At 42.3% G+C, this 18289-nt stretch overlaps 4 protein-coding genes across 5 annotated transcripts in view; all 4 read left to right on the top strand.

Moving 5' to 3' along the window:
• Positions 1 to 108, top strand: part of jun (Jun proto-oncogene, AP-1 transcription factor subunit) — a 2003-nt gene extending 1895 nt beyond the window's left edge. The window contains exon 1 of the mRNA XM_083647723.1: positions 1 to 108. This exon is cut by the window's left edge and continues 1895 nt beyond it. The gene's annotated coding sequence lies outside the window, so the exon portion shown is untranslated.
• A 3200-nt stretch (positions 109 to 3308) lies between these two features.
• caiap (CARD- and ANK-containing Inflammasome Adaptor Protein) lies at positions 3309 to 6143 on the top strand (the record flags this gene model as incomplete). Its single annotated transcript, XM_083647252.1, has 4 exons — positions 3309 to 4428; positions 4630 to 4819; positions 5055 to 5277; positions 5394 to 6143. 4 exons carry the CDS (start codon positions 3309 to 3311, stop codon positions 6141 to 6143), a joined length of 2283 nt encoding a protein of 760 aa, XP_083503378.1.
• A 1353-nt stretch (positions 6144 to 7496) lies between these two features.
• On the top strand, positions 7497 to 18024 carry LOC310787132 (uncharacterized protein). Of its 2 annotated transcripts, none has more exons than XM_083648482.1 (5): positions 7497 to 7591; positions 7853 to 7893; positions 7982 to 8056; positions 8489 to 8678; positions 17940 to 18024. In XM_083648482.1, exons 1-5 carry the CDS (start codon positions 7525 to 7527, stop codon positions 17951 to 17953), a joined length of 387 nt encoding a protein of 128 aa, XP_083504608.1. In that variant the 5' UTR covers positions 7497 to 7524; the 3' UTR covers positions 17954 to 18024. The 2 variants fall into 2 exon arrangements, with proteins under 2 accessions (XP_083504608.1, XP_083504607.1); XM_083648481.1 differs by lacking the exon at positions 17940 to 18024 and adding an exon at positions 9931 to 10550.
• faslg (Fas ligand (TNF superfamily, member 6)) lies at positions 14734 to 17268 on the top strand. The gene is made up of 4 exons (XM_083648062.1): positions 14734 to 15025; positions 15701 to 15746; positions 15871 to 15933; positions 16570 to 17268. Exons 1-4 carry the CDS (start codon positions 14747 to 14749, stop codon positions 16998 to 17000), a joined length of 819 nt encoding a protein of 272 aa, XP_083504188.1. The 5' UTR covers positions 14734 to 14746; the 3' UTR covers positions 17001 to 17268.
• Positions 18025 to 18289: the final 265 nt, after the last annotated feature.

The following is an 18289-nucleotide window of genomic DNA, read 5'->3' as shown; positions in this document are numbered from 1 at the left end:
GATCAACTTGGAGTACTTATGTTTACCATTTTGTAATAAGAATACTCTATAATTTTTTTATGTTTGTTTTCTGAGCACTTCAGAAACTAATCAATATTTAAGAAGAAAATAAAGCAAATAAAATGAAGCAATGTTGTTTCTGTGTTCTGTGAGATGTGACAGAAAGACAGCGGGGTGTGTCAGGAGCCCACACAATAAAACATGTTGCAACATGTTGCAAGAGTTGCTAGCTGCCAGTACCTCAAGGTAAATTCCATTAGTGCCTGTATTGATCCAGGCTAAGTGATTGTGTTTCAGACTGACCCAGCAGCACCACTCACTGATCTAGGCCAATACTGCAAATTGTCCTCTGCTTAATGTTACAGCACTCCCCTACTGACCCACCTGAAGACTGATGGTGAAAGTAGATATTCATTTTTTCCTCACATCTTAACTCTATGGCCCCATCACACTATAGTGTTACAGCAACATGAAGTAATCAATTAATAAAGCTGAAATGAAGATATCAATCAATGACTGATACACAAGGCTACATTAAATAATCTGTAGGCTATCATGTTGCCTCATTGCTTTTGCATCACTGAATTGTTCAACTCTACTTCCTCTGGGATACCCCCAGCACTTTGAAGAACAATGTTGAAACAAATGAAACCACCAGAAGGGTTAAATTAGAAATAGAAATCAACACTAGAAATCAATAGAAAATAGTTACACATCTGCGGTGTGCCTTCTTTGGGAAGTGTCACTTTTCAACACAACATAGTATAACAAAACATTTTAAAATGTATTGTTATGAACATAATTGTGTTTAAAAGTAACCAGAAGTATGTGTTGTCCCAAAGAAGACACAGATATGTTAAAACTAAGACATCCTTTGTAAGAAAGTCTGTCTTGACGTATAACAATGTTTTACATAGGCCACAGCTATTTTGTGGTACAGTACATTCCACTACACAAAGAATTAAACAGTGCTAGTTTCAACATGTGTGGGGGATAGGCCCATTACTCAAATTTTAGGTGAGACTGTTTAATATTGAAAGTAAGGAAACCTTCTTAAATTCCCCCATTAACCCAAGCAAACATACTAACCTATAATAAAACATACTGGATGAAAATTACAGCAGGTGAATATGGTGGGACGGTCTAGATAGGGTACTACAACTGCCTTGAACACTCACAGGCCACCAGAGACTCCTGCAGTTCTACTAATAACCACTAGAGGGAGACATTGTCTGAGTCTGAGTTACCTGACAGACGTCCTGAACTGCAATATTTTTGCCGTCTCAATCTTGTATGATTCCACTGTGTTTTAAATGTGCAAGAAATGGTAATGCACGTTTACGCCTCGCCTTTCAGGTGTTGTTTTTAGATAAACTCATAGCTCCTGTTGTGAATTCAAGAATTAATGTTTACAAGGCTATGACTCCATAGGTATTATAGAAAAATAGAAAACTACATTTTGGATATTTTTGAGTCTGAGTGGATACTGAAGCTTTAGCCTAATATGTTCATCCGGGGGTTTATTTATGTATTTATTTATGTATTTATGTATGTATGTATGTATGTATGTATGTATGTATGTATGCATGTATGTATGTATGTATGTATGTATGTATGTATGTATGTATGTATGTATGTATGTATGTATGTATGTATGTATGTATGTATGTATTTTTATTTATAGTTTAGTTTCATTAAGTTTCATGAAGTTTAAGTTTCATTAAGTTAAGTTAAGTCAATTCTGATATTAAATGAGAGCGAGATTATAATAAAAATAAAACAGACAACAGACAGATGACATCAAAGCACAGTAGCTATTCTATAAATCACATTACAGACAAATAGCAAATGAATACCCGGGGAAACACAAAGTAAGTTGTAGGAATCACCGAGCATAGGCTAAATCTGAAATATATTGTAAACAACTCCTGTTGAAACTTGGAATTGCTATTAAAGTTTTATTATAGCCTATAGGCCTAAATGTGGTTGTTTAGTCTGTTTGTCAATATTTCTTTATCTTAATTAGCTCAGAAACAGGTGCAAATGGTGAAAATACTTGAATTCAACAGCTATTATTTTATTTACAATGAATGGAAAGACCTAGGGCTGGCTATAAAATATAATTGATGGTCTGATTTTTGTTTAGGTCCAATTAAGCAGAGATGTCATTGTTATGCTATAATTCCCTTTTTCAATTTCAGTGCAATAGTATTTGGTAAAAATCAATAAATCTGCTGTAATCTGGGGCAAGATGATATCATTCCGGAAAGTGGCGTCCCTTCCTACCATATATGGAGAGAGAGAGCAGTCGGAAGATCTACGTCACTCAGCCTGGGCGGGTCTTACGGGAAGTGAATCGCCTCTAGTGACCTGGACGAGCAGCACGCTCCGAGAAGTTCTTCAAAGAGAGATAGCCAGGTCAGGACACATCTCTGAATGCGTTGCCACAATGGTAACAAAGTAACCGTATTTGATGTTCAAACGCACAGTAGCCTAAAGGAAACCGAGCCGATGTAGCCTATCGTTTTTGAATGCCTTGAACGTGAAAAGACAAAATAACATGGCTATCAATATCAATATGATACGTGACAAAGAGAAACAGAATAATTTTACATGTAGAAAGCGCTGATGGTGTCAAGACTGGTAGCCTAAACTTTGGTAGCCTACTTGCCCTACTGCACTTGACACGAATTACCTTTGAAAATATGCTTGTGTAGGCCTACAGAAGACACCAGAAAATCGCCAACACGACCAAGTAGGATTTTCTTTAGGGGCACCAAAATTAACCATTGATAGCCTACATTGGACACTTTTTCTTTGTGCCAAGAACCTTGTTGCTCCTACATGATTTCAAGAGAGTAAATTAAGCTGTGACACAAGACGATTTAGGCTAATATATATTCTTGTCTTTTGATAGGCTACTGTGATTTGATATGATTCAGTTTGAGATATGCAGATATTTTTTTCACATACAATTTAAATTTTTTTATATATAAAAGAGGAATTCAACATCAGGCTCAGGTCAGAAAGTAACTGCAATAACAATAATGAACAACTGTCATATTCATACCTACCATGCAGTCTACAATGCCACATCTAATAACAACAATGTCAGTTGGTCACATGGCTTACAAAGGACAGATGAAGGCTGGATCTGCCTTCTCTGTTTATCTGGTTGCCAGGGTGAGATATTTCACTTAGCAATGAAATGAGGTAGCCTACACACACAGCGAGACCCACTAGTTACTGAGTGTGAAGGGATATATGATTGATGAATACCTTTAATTTCTTATTTCAAAATAGTTAAAATGACCAATCTATTCAAGGGTTTTCAAAATGCTCAAGCAGCATCGAGCTATAACAATCCCTATGCCATAGATGTGATCAGGGTGAAGAGGAGGGATCTGGTCTATGGTATCTCACACACAGAGGATCTCCTGGATCTTCTCGTCAAGGAGGGGGTCATGACAGCGGCCAAGAGGTCCATCGTCCTGAGCATCAGCATGCGAGGGGAGCAGAACTCCAGGGTGCTGGACCTCCTGGTGGCCAGAGGTGAAAGGGCTTGTCGCAAATTCTTCCATCCCTGTCTCATGCTGGCAGAACCAGAGCTGTATCAGCGAATCAAGGCGTATGTGGCGGGAGCGAATGAAAGCATTCGAGACACAAGGAGGCAGTTGATTGGATACTTGCTGGAGAAGGATGAGGAGGGAATGGGTAAAAGCACTGCTCAAACTGTCACTCAGAAGACTTTGTTTGCCATCAAAGAGTGCGAGAGAACTAAGACTCAAAAGGAAGACAGATGCACAGTCCCAGTGGTAACAGCAAAGGTGCGTAAACAAGCTCACAATAAACCAGAAAACCTGTTCGCTATCATTGCTTCAGGAGGGGAGCTTTCACTCCTGGAGAAGCTGTTAAAAGATACTGACACCAACGCTGTCAATTCTTCCAATGAGACGCTGTTACATTTAGCTGCTGAGCATGGCCGCCTGTCAGCCATTGAGCTCCTGCTCCTCAGAGGGGCCAGGCTGGACCTGCAGGATGGCCAGGGCCACACAGCTCTCCACAAAGCAGCCAGCAGTGGGCACACTGAGGTGGTCGCAGCCCTCCTGAAGGCCGGGGCCCCCATCTACACTGTGGATACGCAGGCCAGGACTCCCATCCACCTGGCAGCAAAGAACCAGCACCTGGATTCAGTGAAAACCCTCGTGGAGGATGAAAGCAGGCACTCCAAGAGCCAAACACAGGACTCATTCCTCCACTTTGCAGCCAAGGAAGACAACTGGAGGCTGGCTGAGTTGCTGCTGCAGACTGGGGCGGCTGTTGATGCTACAAATCACCACAAACAAACGCCGTTGTTCTATGCAGTAATCGAAAACAATGAGAGAACTGTGAGTGTCCTTCTAAAAGCAGGGGCTAAAGTTGACCATGGTGTTATTAATGAAGCTATTAGACTTAATCATGGATCAATTCTCCGTGTGCTGCTTGGTGAGTCTAATAACTTACTGAACACAAATACAATCCAGTATCTAGTGATATCATATCATATCATATATCATATACTTTTGTTTTGTTGTTCATTGTAGCATGACATTGTGAATATCCATGTTTTCATTCTCATATTTCTGTAAGCCTCAGCTCATGCCAGAGAATCCCTCGGTGCAGAGGCTCTGGGCTCCGCTCTCTTCTTAGCTGTGAGAAACAACCAAGCTGGAGTGGCAGCTGCTCTGTTAGACAGTGGAGCTGATGTGAACATGAACGACAAACAGGGCTACACTCCCCTACTGCTGTCCGCTGAGCTGGGGCACACAGACGTGTTCAGGTAAATGTCCTCTGACCTCCGACAAGGACTGGATGTCTATAAAATATACTTCTACACATCCCAGACTTGCTGCTGAAAATATTCAGAGAATCTGAGAGCCAAGGAGAGTCAGTGATTTTACATATTTCATAGTAGAGTTTTTATTTTTTGTTATTTAAAATCATGAACCAATCATTAGACATTTGAGTAAATCATAACTTTCTTTTTTTCTTTTTCTTTTTTTTTATTATCTCAGAGCTCTAGCAGTGAAACAAGCCAGACTAGATGCTGCTTTACCCAACCTCTCCTCAGCCTTACACCTGGCCGTCCACGGCGGCAGTGCGCCCATATTACAGACCCTGTTGGAGAAGGGGTTAGATCCCAACACTACCGGACCTAAAGCCGAAACCCCTCTACACCTGGCTGCTCAAAACAGCCAGTCAGCCTTAGTTGGTCTGTTGTTACGAGCTGGGGCACAGGTAAATTCAGAGATACTGAAATAAATATAACAAAAATGTCAAAGCAATTAGTGATTGGTGGCCATTTTGTAGATCTTTACGTTGAAGACTGTGCGAGTTGTGTGTCACTCCCTCAGGCAAATGCAGTTGCCCTGGATGGCCTGACCCCTCTACATATAGCCAGTCAGCGGGGCAATCCAGAGACAGTAGTCCAGCTTCTTCGGGGCAAGGCGGACCCCAGAGCCAGGGACAAACTGGGAAAGACGGCCTTGCACTGGGCCGCCTCCACCCAGACAGAAAACCCTGTGGTGGACTTGTTGCTCTCAGCTGGGTCCGACCCTAACACCGCTGACAATGAGAAGAAAACTGCTCTCCACCTGGCTGCTACGGAGGGACATGTAGACACTGTGACCTCACTATTGTCCCACAAGGCCAAGGGACGAGCTAAAGACATGGATGGCTCCACGCCGCTCCATTACGCAGCAGCTAGCGGGCATGCTAGCGTGGTCACAGCTCTGCTACGTTCACTCAAGAACAAGGGGATAGAGGAGAGAAATGTGTGGAGGAAGACTGCTCTGCACGCCGCGGCTGAGAGGGGGCATGATGGCGTGGTGGAGCTGCTCCTGGAAACTGGAACAAAGATCAATGCAGTAGATAACAGTAAAGACACCCCACTGCACTCTGCTGCCAGGGGGGGACACCAGGAAGTGGCGAGGAGGCTTGTGAGCTGGGGCCAGGCTGCACAGGTGGGACAGGAGAAGAAGGCAAACCTGCAGGCCACAAATAATGTGGGGAAGACCCCGTTGCAGGTGGCAGAGAGCGGACACACGCCAGGGCATGAGAAAATTGCAACCTTACTCAAGAGAAAGATGTTTCTCATCAAGTAGGGGAAGAAGAGGACAAATGACAAACTGAAAATGGAAAGGATGAGTATTGAGTATCGATATGGATATATATTGTTGAGATATATTGCTCTTACATCTGATATCTGTCCAGACATTCTGGAAATCAGATCAATGTGAGACTCTCATCGGTGACATCACATCACTGACTTTGAAATAATCATATGCTGTGACCTGATGTTGCCAGATTTGTTGTGTGATGGTGATCTCATTAACTTGTGCAAAACCAGCTGTCTCGCAAGGTTAGCTAAATGCATCAAGTTGTATGAATTCTTAATCACATTAAACAGAAAATGAATCCAGAAAGTAAAAAAATAAGTCAAATGTTTGTTTATTGGACATTGAAGAGAGTACGAAGGTTGGTTGTTGCAAGGATTGGTTTTCTATTTTAAAAGTCAAGTAAGTAGTAGGCCGGGTAACCGCAAAAAGAAAATGGAGCATATATTGACATCAAAGCCACTTTCATTCCCAATTCCCAAAAGTCTTTGATTTACAAATTTTTCATTTCCAATATTATGTTTTTTAGTAACTGAGGAGAAGATAACCCTCTGATAATCTTACGGTTAGATATAATGAATTTGTTATGTTAAGTGCATGTCGGGAGTCTTTTTGTGATCAAGTGTTGTAATTTATTTTTTGTTGAAGGCTACCCACTTTGCTTCAACCTGCTATGTCTATACACTTCAATTTGTGATTTCTAGAGTGAGAAGGGTGTTCTCTGGGCTCTATGCATCTAGGTGGAGGAGAGAGATTTTTCTTTTAACTCTACTCGGGCTATTGAGGGGTAGACTTGCACCCATGCTCCCCCAGCCTACCACAAGGTGGAGCCATCAGTTTGGTTGTTGTTTTTTTTGCATAATTCCAGACATGCATTTCCTAAAATTTGAGAGTGCATTATGTTTGCTTCAGAACTAGGTCAAAGCCCAGTATCAAGATGTGAGTAATCTACTCCGGGGACCACCAGGGGTCCTTTAAATGGGGTTTCAGGTCCAGAGGGTCCCGGCAGCAAATTGATGAATTGTTAAACTTCAACATTATTTCATTTAAGTTACCACAGTTCGAGAATGTAGAAGAATGACTTTTGATCATAGCTCCACTGTTATCACTACATACAATACAGTTAGTCATCATGATATTCTGGACAAAATTATATATATATATATATACATTTCCCACTGGCTTCAGTTTCCCCTTCATTGTCCTTCTGTTCTTTTTCTAAATGTCACTATCAATTACTACAGTACCTCTGTCAACCAGTGCTGTCGCTCTCGTTTCTATGACGACCACTTCCCATGTGATGTGTGTCATGTGACTTTGTTGTTGTCTGTTCTGGCCATGGTTCTGGCCTGGCTAACGTTACCCTGAAATGGCGAGGAACGAGGAGAAACAACAAGGGAAATTGAACAGGCTGTGGCTTCAGAAAGAAAGAGACGGCAAGTAGTAGCAGCCATAGCATTTATTGACATGTAGCGTTAATGAATACGCCTAGTTAGCTTCTGGTAGCAATGGCACTGCACATAGGCTAACTACTAGCTAGCTAACGTTAGCCCGTTTAGCTCCAGCGCCAACTAAAAAACGCACACAAAATTACTCTGTAACAGCTGGATATTACAGTATTACTTTTAGCTACAATGTCTTCATCATCGACACTACAGGAAGTTATTCTAAAATTTGCTTTCATATCTCCTTTACAGAAGGACGAATTAAAGATGTGCATGAGCGCAGACCCAAACTGGTAATTGAAAAGCAACTTGTAACAATGTTATCTGTTCACACATCTCATGTTTCACATCACACTTTCATACCTGTTCCTTTTCTTCCAGTCTACTCTTAATTCTGCTTCCTCTGTGAAAAAGTGGATCCCCAGCATCAAGAGTGAAATCGAGTATTACTTACAGGTAGGTGTTTCTAATGTGTGATGAGGAAACTATATAAACACTGCATGGCATATCATTTATTTAATGTGTTTATTTGAAAGGGACAGTGTACGGTTCAAACATAAATGTCGCCATTTGATGCACGATACCAGATTATAGCTGGAAGCTAATTCACATCTGTAGTCCCTTGGAAACATCACAACAAGACAATAGACTAAAATATACAAGTTAAATCTACAGCACAATTCTATAAAGTTCTGCAAAAGGAACACACAAGGCACAGAGTAGAGTACATTATTGTAGCACATCACCGTTACACCACAGGATGTGTGCTTGTCAAAGAGAGAGAAGCAAATCCTACAAATGTTGAGTACCAGTCAATGAGTACAGACTTGAGCAGCTTTTAGCATTTTTTTTTAATAATGATATGTATTTTTGTTTGTTGCCCCTCAGCAGTCCCAACTTTCTCACTATCCAGAGAGGAAGATAGCAGAGTTTCAGTTGTGCATTGAAGCTTTAGAAAAAGAGTACAAACGCTTCATCACCAAACTACGAGGTCTCGACCCCTCCTGTAAACATAAGCCATGGACTCCCCGAGCATACTCAAAAAGGAGAACGGACACACAGGACTGTCCAAGCGCCGGTAAGATCATTAAAATGTTCTTCATTACTTAATTTGTAATAATCTAAAAGCTATGAAGAACTGGCAATGATGCTTGCCTTGCCACGTATAATTATGTTTTAATTAGCGATTCAGAGTGATGAGGAGAGGTGTAACAGTTCAGAAAACTCGCGGTTTGGTTCATATGATGCTTTTGGGGTCACAGTTTTGGTTTGGTTCAGGAGGCCTATCCGGTGCCCTGAGGAGGGGAAATACAGTCTAATTTCCACAATCTATATATTTATAAAAATCTTAAATTTACCTGAATGAAAACTTTCTTCACTAAAAATTAGTCCAGTATAACTAAATCAACAGACTTTCAAAAGTAAATACTCCTGTTTGTTAATATAACATCAAATATCCCTGCATTGTAGTAGGCTACGTAAGTCAACATGAATTGCAACATAAAATGCATCCTCCAGTGGCTTTACTGCAGGGCATCAACATAAAACGCAACTTAAATCATGTGCTGAAATCTTCCACTACTGAATAGCGGTGGGCTACAAATCTTTTGTAATAAACACCTCCACGTAGTGATTTACTGGTCAATCCGTAACCCATGTGACCCTCACATCATTACCTCCAAGGTTTTATCTGACCCTCACATCATTACCTCCAAGGTTTTATCTGACCCTCACATCACAAGGTTTTGGGTCATTGCTCTGTGCCTTTTGAACTCACATTCAGCAATTGCTTAAAAGCTGCCGGAAGAGTAAATGTTTTGGTCCTACCAAGTCTCCTCTCTTCCTGCTGTCAGTGAGATTTCAGAGTGACGGCGGCCTCTTCTGTGGCGCACTGCCACAATATCAGCACAGAAGCCACAAAATCAAAAGTTGGTCAATGTATATTCCAAATCGATCTCTAATGCACCAATATGTGTTTCATGTCATGTCTGTCATTTTGTGATTCACAAACCAGAAGCGCAGCAGCATTGTAGACAATATGACAAGAGCCTGAAACGGAAACTGTCATCGTAAATTGACATGTAATTCTCACAACACAGTTTGATACTCTCCAGGGAGATCGGACCAACATGGGGAGTCCATATATAAATGCAGTTCATTTACAAAACTGACGCATGCATGCACGTACTGACCCGTGGGTGGCGTACCGAACGGTTCGGATATTTTTGGTCAACATACTGCTTTAGAACGGCCAGCAGCTTTTAGAGAGGTTCTGAATCCTCTCTCTGTCCTCTGATTGTTCATCTCTCCCCGTGCGCTTACTCTTACAGTTAAAAAACAATGGAGCTGTGAGTCACATGACACTAGTGGACCAGTGAGTGGAGCTGACAACGGATTGACCAGCAAATGGACAGGAAGTAGTAAACCCGCAGCCAGCGAGAGACCGGGACATCTCAGCCAATCGGAGACCAAGCCCAGAACCTGTGTTCCCACCAAGCCCATTTTAGGGTCTTTAGAGCCAGCCTGTGCAGAGCAGGACCAGCCCCTCTCGTTTGACCGCACACGGTTGGCGGTGGCCACTGCTGGCTTCAGAGGACCATCAGCTCAGGCAGGCACCACCTCCCAGACACAGAGCCTGGCCAGGGTGCTGCAGTCGGGCCTGCCAAACCTCTCTCATTCTCCTCTGGGACAACATTTTCCCACTCAGAGTAAAGACCATGCAGGGGTTGGAGAGGACAAGGCAGTGGTGGGATCTGTTACTGGACACAAGGACACAGTCCAAGAACATCAGCCAGGGTTTGGAACAATAGAGAGGATACCTGGGGAATCCTCCAACACTGGGACAATGGAAGAGAGGACAGTTCATGTCCTGGGACTAGGCTGTTATTCCTCTTCTGATGAGGATTCTGACACGTGACATTTGCAGATTGTCATATCATAGTAGATGTATAGCAGGTTCACCATCTTCTACATTTTGCATTAGAATAAATTATTTTGTGGAAACTCTTGATCCCTTGCCTTCATGCATACGTTTCTTAACTCTGAATGGCAATGAAATAATCTCACACAGTCTTAACTTGTGAAACTACTACTACAGCAACTAGAGCACTGACAAAACAGAGCAAAGGATATGTATTCAAAAAGAGATGAGCTGTTTGATGACTACATTTGGCTATTTAGGCTTGAGAATTTCCTTGTCATTTTCATGCATCATTTCTGCTGTGCTTTTAGTCATCATTACCACAAGTAGCTCCACTGTGCAAAAGAAAAGAGTCATGCTGTGTGAGAATGAGAGAGCAACGGACAAGATACCTGCTGAGTCAGTTCATTTTCACACGTCTTGCCTAGTAAAGCTAACTAGAGCAGCAGCGCTGAACACGGCCTGGTTAGACCCCAAATCCCTCCCACCCGCCACCCCACTGTGCTTCGGGGAAACGGGCCCGGCACATCAGCTCATAGAGCACAGGCACCTGATGCAGTCTAAACGCTTCAGTTTGACCTCAAGTACAAGGTGGGGCTTCCTTTCTTTGCTCTTTACAGGGTCCTGGAGAAAGAAACTCACACCTGAGACCGTCAGTTGGGTTTTCTATTTCAGGATCAAGTTTTGCTTTGCATTACAGTGCGCACAACACTACTGGGCTACATCAGATGATCTTCTGTACATCGTTAATAGCGTTCCCTTTGCATAGAAATTAGGGCTGTGCCGATTCACTTATCTCCCGATTCGATACTATCACGATACTTTGGTGCCGATTCGATATATATTGCGATTCACGATTATTGCGATTCTACGATTATTGCGATTCGATATTACGATTTATTGCGATTTTTGTTTATTTTTTTCTTTTATTTTTTCAGTTTGTTTGCTTTTTTACACTAGATTAGAACATGGGAAAAGTTGAATCATACACTAGAGACTGTATATTATATATCATGAGTAGGGCTGGGCGATATAGTTAAAAACAGGGGCGGACTGGGATCATAATTCAGGCCGGGCATTAGATACCAAGCAGGCCAGGCCGATATGGGCCAACGCGCGTGAAATTTGGGCCGTTTGAAGCCAGATTTGGGCCGTTTGAAGTCCAATTTTACAATGAGATGCACCCACTTTAACCCTGAAGTGTAATTATTACTTCAGACTAACTAATAAAGTAATAAAACCACTAGTAAACCAGTAGGCGGCGCCTAGCCTGCTGTTCAGTGAGTGGCCTGACTGCAAGCACCAAAAAAAAAAAAAAAAAAATTTTTTTTTTTTTTAATTTGCGATTATCGATTCTGGAATAAAAGATCGATCCAAAAAATCGTGACATTAAAAATCGCGATACTTAGGTGAATCGATTTTTTCTCCCACCCCTAATAGAAATGACCAAATATTGCATGGAAGGGACATTTTAATGTCATTCTGGCATATTGTGGATGCACAATCAACGAACGAGTGTGTTTTTGTAGTGTTAACTGTGTGTGAATAATGTGTGTTTTAGCAGACACTTTTACATAATAGTGATACATATTTATTCAACGTACGGAAGGTGTCATTCTGGTGTGAGGGAGGCAGCACTGCAGAGAAGCAACCCCTGTCCCAAAGCCAGGCTGATTAGTAATTGCACTAGCAAGCTCCCATCTATGAGGTTAGAGTGATGCCCTTTACATGGAATGGTAAAAAAACCACCAAAGCCTGCAAACTTCACATTCTTGGTCAACCCCTCCAACCAACGGGGCGCTACAGCTGTTACATGGAAACTGCTGCAACCACAGTGAGGTATGTGATTGCACAGTATCCATGGAGACACACCAAAAAAAAAACGATGGCAGAGAGACCACCGTGGTATAAACTATTCATTTGAGTGCGGATGGGAGTGCTGAGTGTTCAGCTTTCCTGTAAGTCTAAGCCAGTTCTGAGATATTGGTTGGGGTTAGTCCTCTCTCTCTCTCTCTCTCTCTCTCTCTGTCTTTGAGTGGGTGTGCTTGTTAATGCGCACGCAACACATCACTCATTGATTTCTGAATGGTTTAAAATGCAAAAGATAAGTCAGATTCAAAACAAGATTAATTTATTTGGAAGACAACAGCAACACCCCTGAAAGACCAGTCAGTAACAATCTAGGCAATAATGGAAGAATCTCATCTACAGGTGAATTCGAGAGAAAATCCCCCAGCAATGTAGCCTACAGGGTTCCCTAGCCCCATTTGCTCCTCGTCTGCATTGCCAATGGCTCAGCGATAACGTTACATAAAGTTACCATGCCCAGTGTGAGGTACCAAGTGGTTAAAACCGTTGTGTGCCGAATTTACAGCAGTGTGTTTGATATTACTATCACAGTGCACCACTTGCATGCAGCGAGCAAACAACATTGCAGTCACACGGATACGGCGGCACAGTGAACAATTCCAGCGCACCTGGGAAGAAAAACCCCTAATGTTCCTGTCGGCACTGGGCCGCCTCTCCTCAATTCAGTTTTTAAACAGTTCTTTCACGCAGGAATATCATTTTAACACCGCCGGACATACTACTGGCTATACTACTACTTCTGTAAGGGGAATGACATCATAACATTATGACATTATGACAACATGACATCATGACATTGTAGCATAACATTTATGACTGATGACATCACAATTGCTTGAGTGGCATCAATGAGGACATCACTCACTGATGACATCACAAGTATGAAAATAACATCACTGATGATATAACTCACTGTCTGATGACATCACTACGCTTGAGTTATCCGTGACATCAGTGATTTATTTATGACATAATATTGTTTTGGATGTGGGACAAGAGAGAGACAGACAAACCAACGTTAGATCGTTTTTGTCTGTCCTGCATTAAAACTAAAGTAACTAGCCTGTTTTGAAAATGCAAGGAGTAGAAAGTACAGATATATCTGCTAAAATGTAGGGAGTAAAAGTAAAAGTTGTCAGAAAAATAAGTACTCAGTAAAGTACAGATACCTGAAACTCCTACGTAAGTACAGTAACAAAGTACCGGTATTTGTACTTAGTTACTTCCCATCTCTGCTCGACATAATCGGTGACATCATTAGTGGGAAGCAGAGAAGCGATGCTGATGATGTCACAATGGCTTTGTGAGTGTGAAGGCCTAACTAAAACATAAAACTTCGCTGTAGTGCCCCCCATGGGCAGATTTCTTCTTTTCTTTTTCTTTTTCCTTTTGTGCACCAGCTTCATAGCCTGGTAAACCGCCCGTCACGTGAACTCACATTTCATTTGAGTGAAACCTATGTGGAGCTATACCGTCCATCTGGCAGCGTCAGGTTACCAGCTTCATTCCAGACCCCTGAAAAGTGTTTTGGCAAAGTTTGGAGGCGATCAGAGCAACACGGCTGGGGAGATAAATGTGCTCAGAGAGACAGACACTAAAGTCTAAAGTCATTGCTTAATACTAGTATGTGTATGCTGGTGAATAGTATATTGGGGTGAAGGGCATGGTGCTACAATGTACATTTCATGTACTTGATGGTCATGAATGGTCATGAAAATTATATTCTGGGTCGTTGAAAAGTAATTGGAAAAGTTTTGGAATTTTGTCTGTGAAAAAGTGTGGGAACATTGAATGTAAAATAAAAAAGTGTGTTAATTTGCTCACAAGACAGAAAACGCAAGACATTGCACATGTTTCTTAGATAATTGAGTTCATAGTTACTCAGTCTTTCCTTCAATGGAATTTGTGAAAAGATTCTTTATGATTCTTCTGTCGTCTCTCTGATGTCATTCTGATTGTCTTGAGGCTGTGTGGTTAGTGAGGTGGGGGTCAGCAGAATCCTCCAACTTCCTTTCTTTATGACTTTGTTACCATTTTCTGTCCCAGGCAAAGAAAGACAAAGGTGCTTTAGTAATTACATCACATACAACTGTGTGTGTGTGTGTGTGTGTGTGTGTGTGTGTGTGTGTGTGTGTGTGTGTGTGTGTGTGTGTGTGTGTGTGTGTGTGCGTGTGCGTGTGTGTGTGCGCGAGTGCATGCGCGCATGCGTGAGAATTAACGTGGACCTGCCTCATGTGTGGGTGGAAATTGTGGGTTCCTGAGTGTCTTGAAAGCAGAGGTGATCAGACAAAGACACATCTCTTGCATGCAGAGGCGACACTCCCTCCCTGTCTGTCTCTCTGACTGTGACCTGCACCATGAGCTGCGACCAGAGCTATCCATTCCCACAGGTTTTTCTTGTGGACAACAGTGGAGGTCCCCAGCACTCCGCCCAGCCCCCCAGTCTGGTCCCATGCTGGGCCTTTCCCCCGGCCCAGGAGAGGGCGAGGAGCCGTGGGAAGAGCCGGGGCTGCATGGGGGTCAGTCCTGGCCTGTTGCTGGTTCTGCTGATGCTGCTGCTGCTCATGTTCGCGGCCCTGGGGCTCGGAGCCTATCAGATGTACAAGATACAGAGAGAGCTGGCTGAGATGAAACAGGTAAGGAGCTACTGGTTGGGATATGGGATGAGTGGTGGCATGAGAAATGCTAGAAGATGCAAAGAGCTTTTACTGAAATGAACAGATGAATGATGATTTCCTATGTGAGGGTAGTAGTTTGGGATTTAGGAATAGGAGGATGGGCACAGAGCTTTATGGTATATTAGATCATCAGAGTGAAAGATAAGAGGTAGGCAATAGTTGGCAATAGATATCAATGACATGCCTTTGTGTAAAACATTACCCTTTTCTTTCTTCTTGCAGAATTGTTAAATATACTTTTAAAGGAGTTTTGAATGGGAGTCAAACTGCAAAAAAACATAATTGATTATGTATGATTTCTGTCACCATTACCACAAGAGGGGGAGATAGGTGTAAGGTGGGCAGAATGGAACAAAAGCGCTCTGGAAAATTATTCAAATTATTAAAAACCTCAAACTTAACCCATTAACTCCTTTTAAAATAATTTTCTTCATCTAGAACAAGTCATGTGCTTCATCACTGCTGTGACATTTAAAACATGTAACCCAGGGATGCAATCATTTCAGTTGTGGTCAGTCCAGTGAGGCAGGATATCCTTTCTGTAACTCACATTCAGAGACAATTTCTAGAAGACAGAAGCACATAGTACATGTGATGTGGTCTTGATATTTCTCTCTCTGTTTCATCTGACAGGAGGTTGATACAGAGAAAGAGTTTCACACACCTGAGAAGCTAGTTGGTAAGCCTCCAGCACTCTACACCTCTCTCACCTTGCAAGATATTTTTTCCCATCAAAGGGAAATATGTTGCTAAATAAAGGGGGGAAAATAGGTCATGTGATTGTAATCTAATGGCTGTTGTAGGTCTCTATCAACCTGAGTTGAACGGAGGAAAGACAGACAGTAGACCTGCAGCACACGTCATAGGTAAGCATCAATATTTCAAGTATTCTACTCTATGACTATGCCACTTTATCAGAGATAATACAGAGATTCCTCATTCCGGGCTGTGCCAATATTGTGCTGACCTAGCAAGTTAACTTGAGCTAGAGATTGTGAGTTCCCAAAACTGAATCAACACCACACATACCTACATTATAAACACAAAAATGCCCATTATTAGCTCAATCTAGTTGTAACTAAGATATCCACTGAAAAAAAATCCAACCACAGATCTAGCTACATCTGCAAACTTCACATGTAGCTTTAGCTCATCTCTACCTCAGCTCCTGTTGCCAAATCTCACGAGAGTGTGTTGCTGAGACAGAGACAGGTCTCAAACAACGTTAATTTTCTCCCAATTTGTCTGTCTGAAAAATGCCATTTTAGTGGATAATGGGATATGGGGTGAAAGAATCTGTCATTATCTGTGATCAGTCACGTTGACTGCAATAGACTCAAGACCTGCTGCTAGTCTCCTAAGGAGGCGTGGCAGTGGTGAAACCCTCATGACACAGATACAGGAATTGGACTGGAGTTGAGCCGTCTCTAGAGTATGTCTCTGACTTTATGCTTCTCTTCTCTAGGACTAAAATATGTTACATCTTTTCCCTCCTCTTGCAGGGCGGAGTGACATAGGATCTCGCACATCCCATAAGACCTTGCGATGGCAGCCACATGCGGGCCGGGCGTTCACAGCAGGAGGCGTGGTTTACCGGGTTGAAGATGGCGGTCTACAGGTCAATGACACTGGACTCTACCACATTTACTCGCGAGTGGAGCTGCTCTTGGGCCAGGGCGACTGCTCCCAAACAGACTCATTTGTCCACTCTGTGTTTGTGAGGAGAGCAGGGCATCCTTTACTTCTGACCCTGATGGAGGGCCACAGAGTTGGTTTCTGCAGCCAGAAGCAGAGTTCTTCCTGGACATCAGATAGTTACCTTGGCTCTGCTCTGCAGCTGCAGGCACGCGACAGAGTATTTGTGAATGTATCGCACCCCATATATCTTAGCCATCAACATCACGCCAACTTCTTTGGTCTCTACAAGATCTAAGAGTTCGGGATGACAGTGTCTCAGTCAAATTTAACAGTGAGAGAATATCAAATGTCACAATCTAATCTTTGTCATCATTCTACCCAAGTGATTCCTATGAGCTATGACTAATAGCTGCAGTAGCAATGGTAATACCAATGGTAAAATCCAATAAAAAAACATATTGTATATTCTGTTTATTTTCAACTTTAGATTGTATACGGTAATTCAATTAGATGTTCCTTGTACATTATGGATGCTGGGAGGAATTGCAGTTAACACTAAGGTGCTGGTTTAGTAGGATTTATTTTAAGTATTTATATTGTGATTTGACACTGATCATGTCAGGTCTGAATGTATGGTTATGAAGAGTGAATTGTTTGTCATATCTCTGATGTTTTAAGGTAAATAAAGAGGTAATTTTGTCTAAGAAGAAGTTGATCTTTCTTGAAACAGTTCAGCGTCTTTCTCATTTACATCTGGAAACATTTCACCCACATCAGCTATTTGTCATGACCACTGGAAAGTGTGCAGGTGAAGGTGTGAACACCAACACAATGTCTTTCCTCCTGACAGCAAAGAAAATACGGTATACATCTCTAGCGTAATGTAGCCCCAATAGTGTTGATTTTGATATATTCCAGTGGGGCACTGCAGTAGCCTCAGAGGAGGAGCCCGGGCTTGTGACTTGAAGGTTGCCTGTTTGAGTCCCCAAACTGCTGGGGAAATGTGGGTTACTACTGAGGAGCCCTTGAGCAAGACTCCTAACCCTCAACGACCCTGCATGGTGGAGCTGCTGAGCGGCCCGTATTAGAAGACTGTGATTGCACAGGTGTGAATTTGATTCAGGGCATGCTGGAAAAGAATGTGTGCAGTCCCTTCCCTTGTATGTTTAGAGACCATGTTGCAAGTGTTGTTCTGCTTTCTTATGTAACGCCCTCATTGCTTTGCTCTTTGCAGTCTGTGGAGTGTGAAGACGTGCATGCAGGCTGGTCACAGATAAGGGGACATTGCAGACCTCAAATGCGGCATAACACGTTTGTCTCTATCTGCATTTCCTTCCTGTGTGAACATAGGGTCTCTAGTCTCTGCCTCTACTCTCTGCCTCTATGTCTATTGGTTTTTGCGGAAACTGAAACAACATTCACAACAAATCCGAACTAGGAGATTATATTTTATTATTCAACTTCATTTCATTTTTACATTTCAGGAGGTTGCTCACAAGAAGAGCTGAATCTTTTATCACAGACAGGCTGGCCCTCCTGGACTATTTGATGGTCTGGCCAAATGAAAATGTTATTTTCAAGTGG

Source organism: Poromitra crassiceps, assembly GCF_964638095.1.
Source record: "Poromitra crassiceps genome assembly, chromosome: 12".
NCBI classification, from domain to species: Eukaryota; Metazoa; Chordata; class Actinopteri; order Beryciformes; family Melamphaidae; genus Poromitra; species Poromitra crassiceps.
This window is presented reverse-complemented; position numbering and strand designations above follow the sequence as displayed.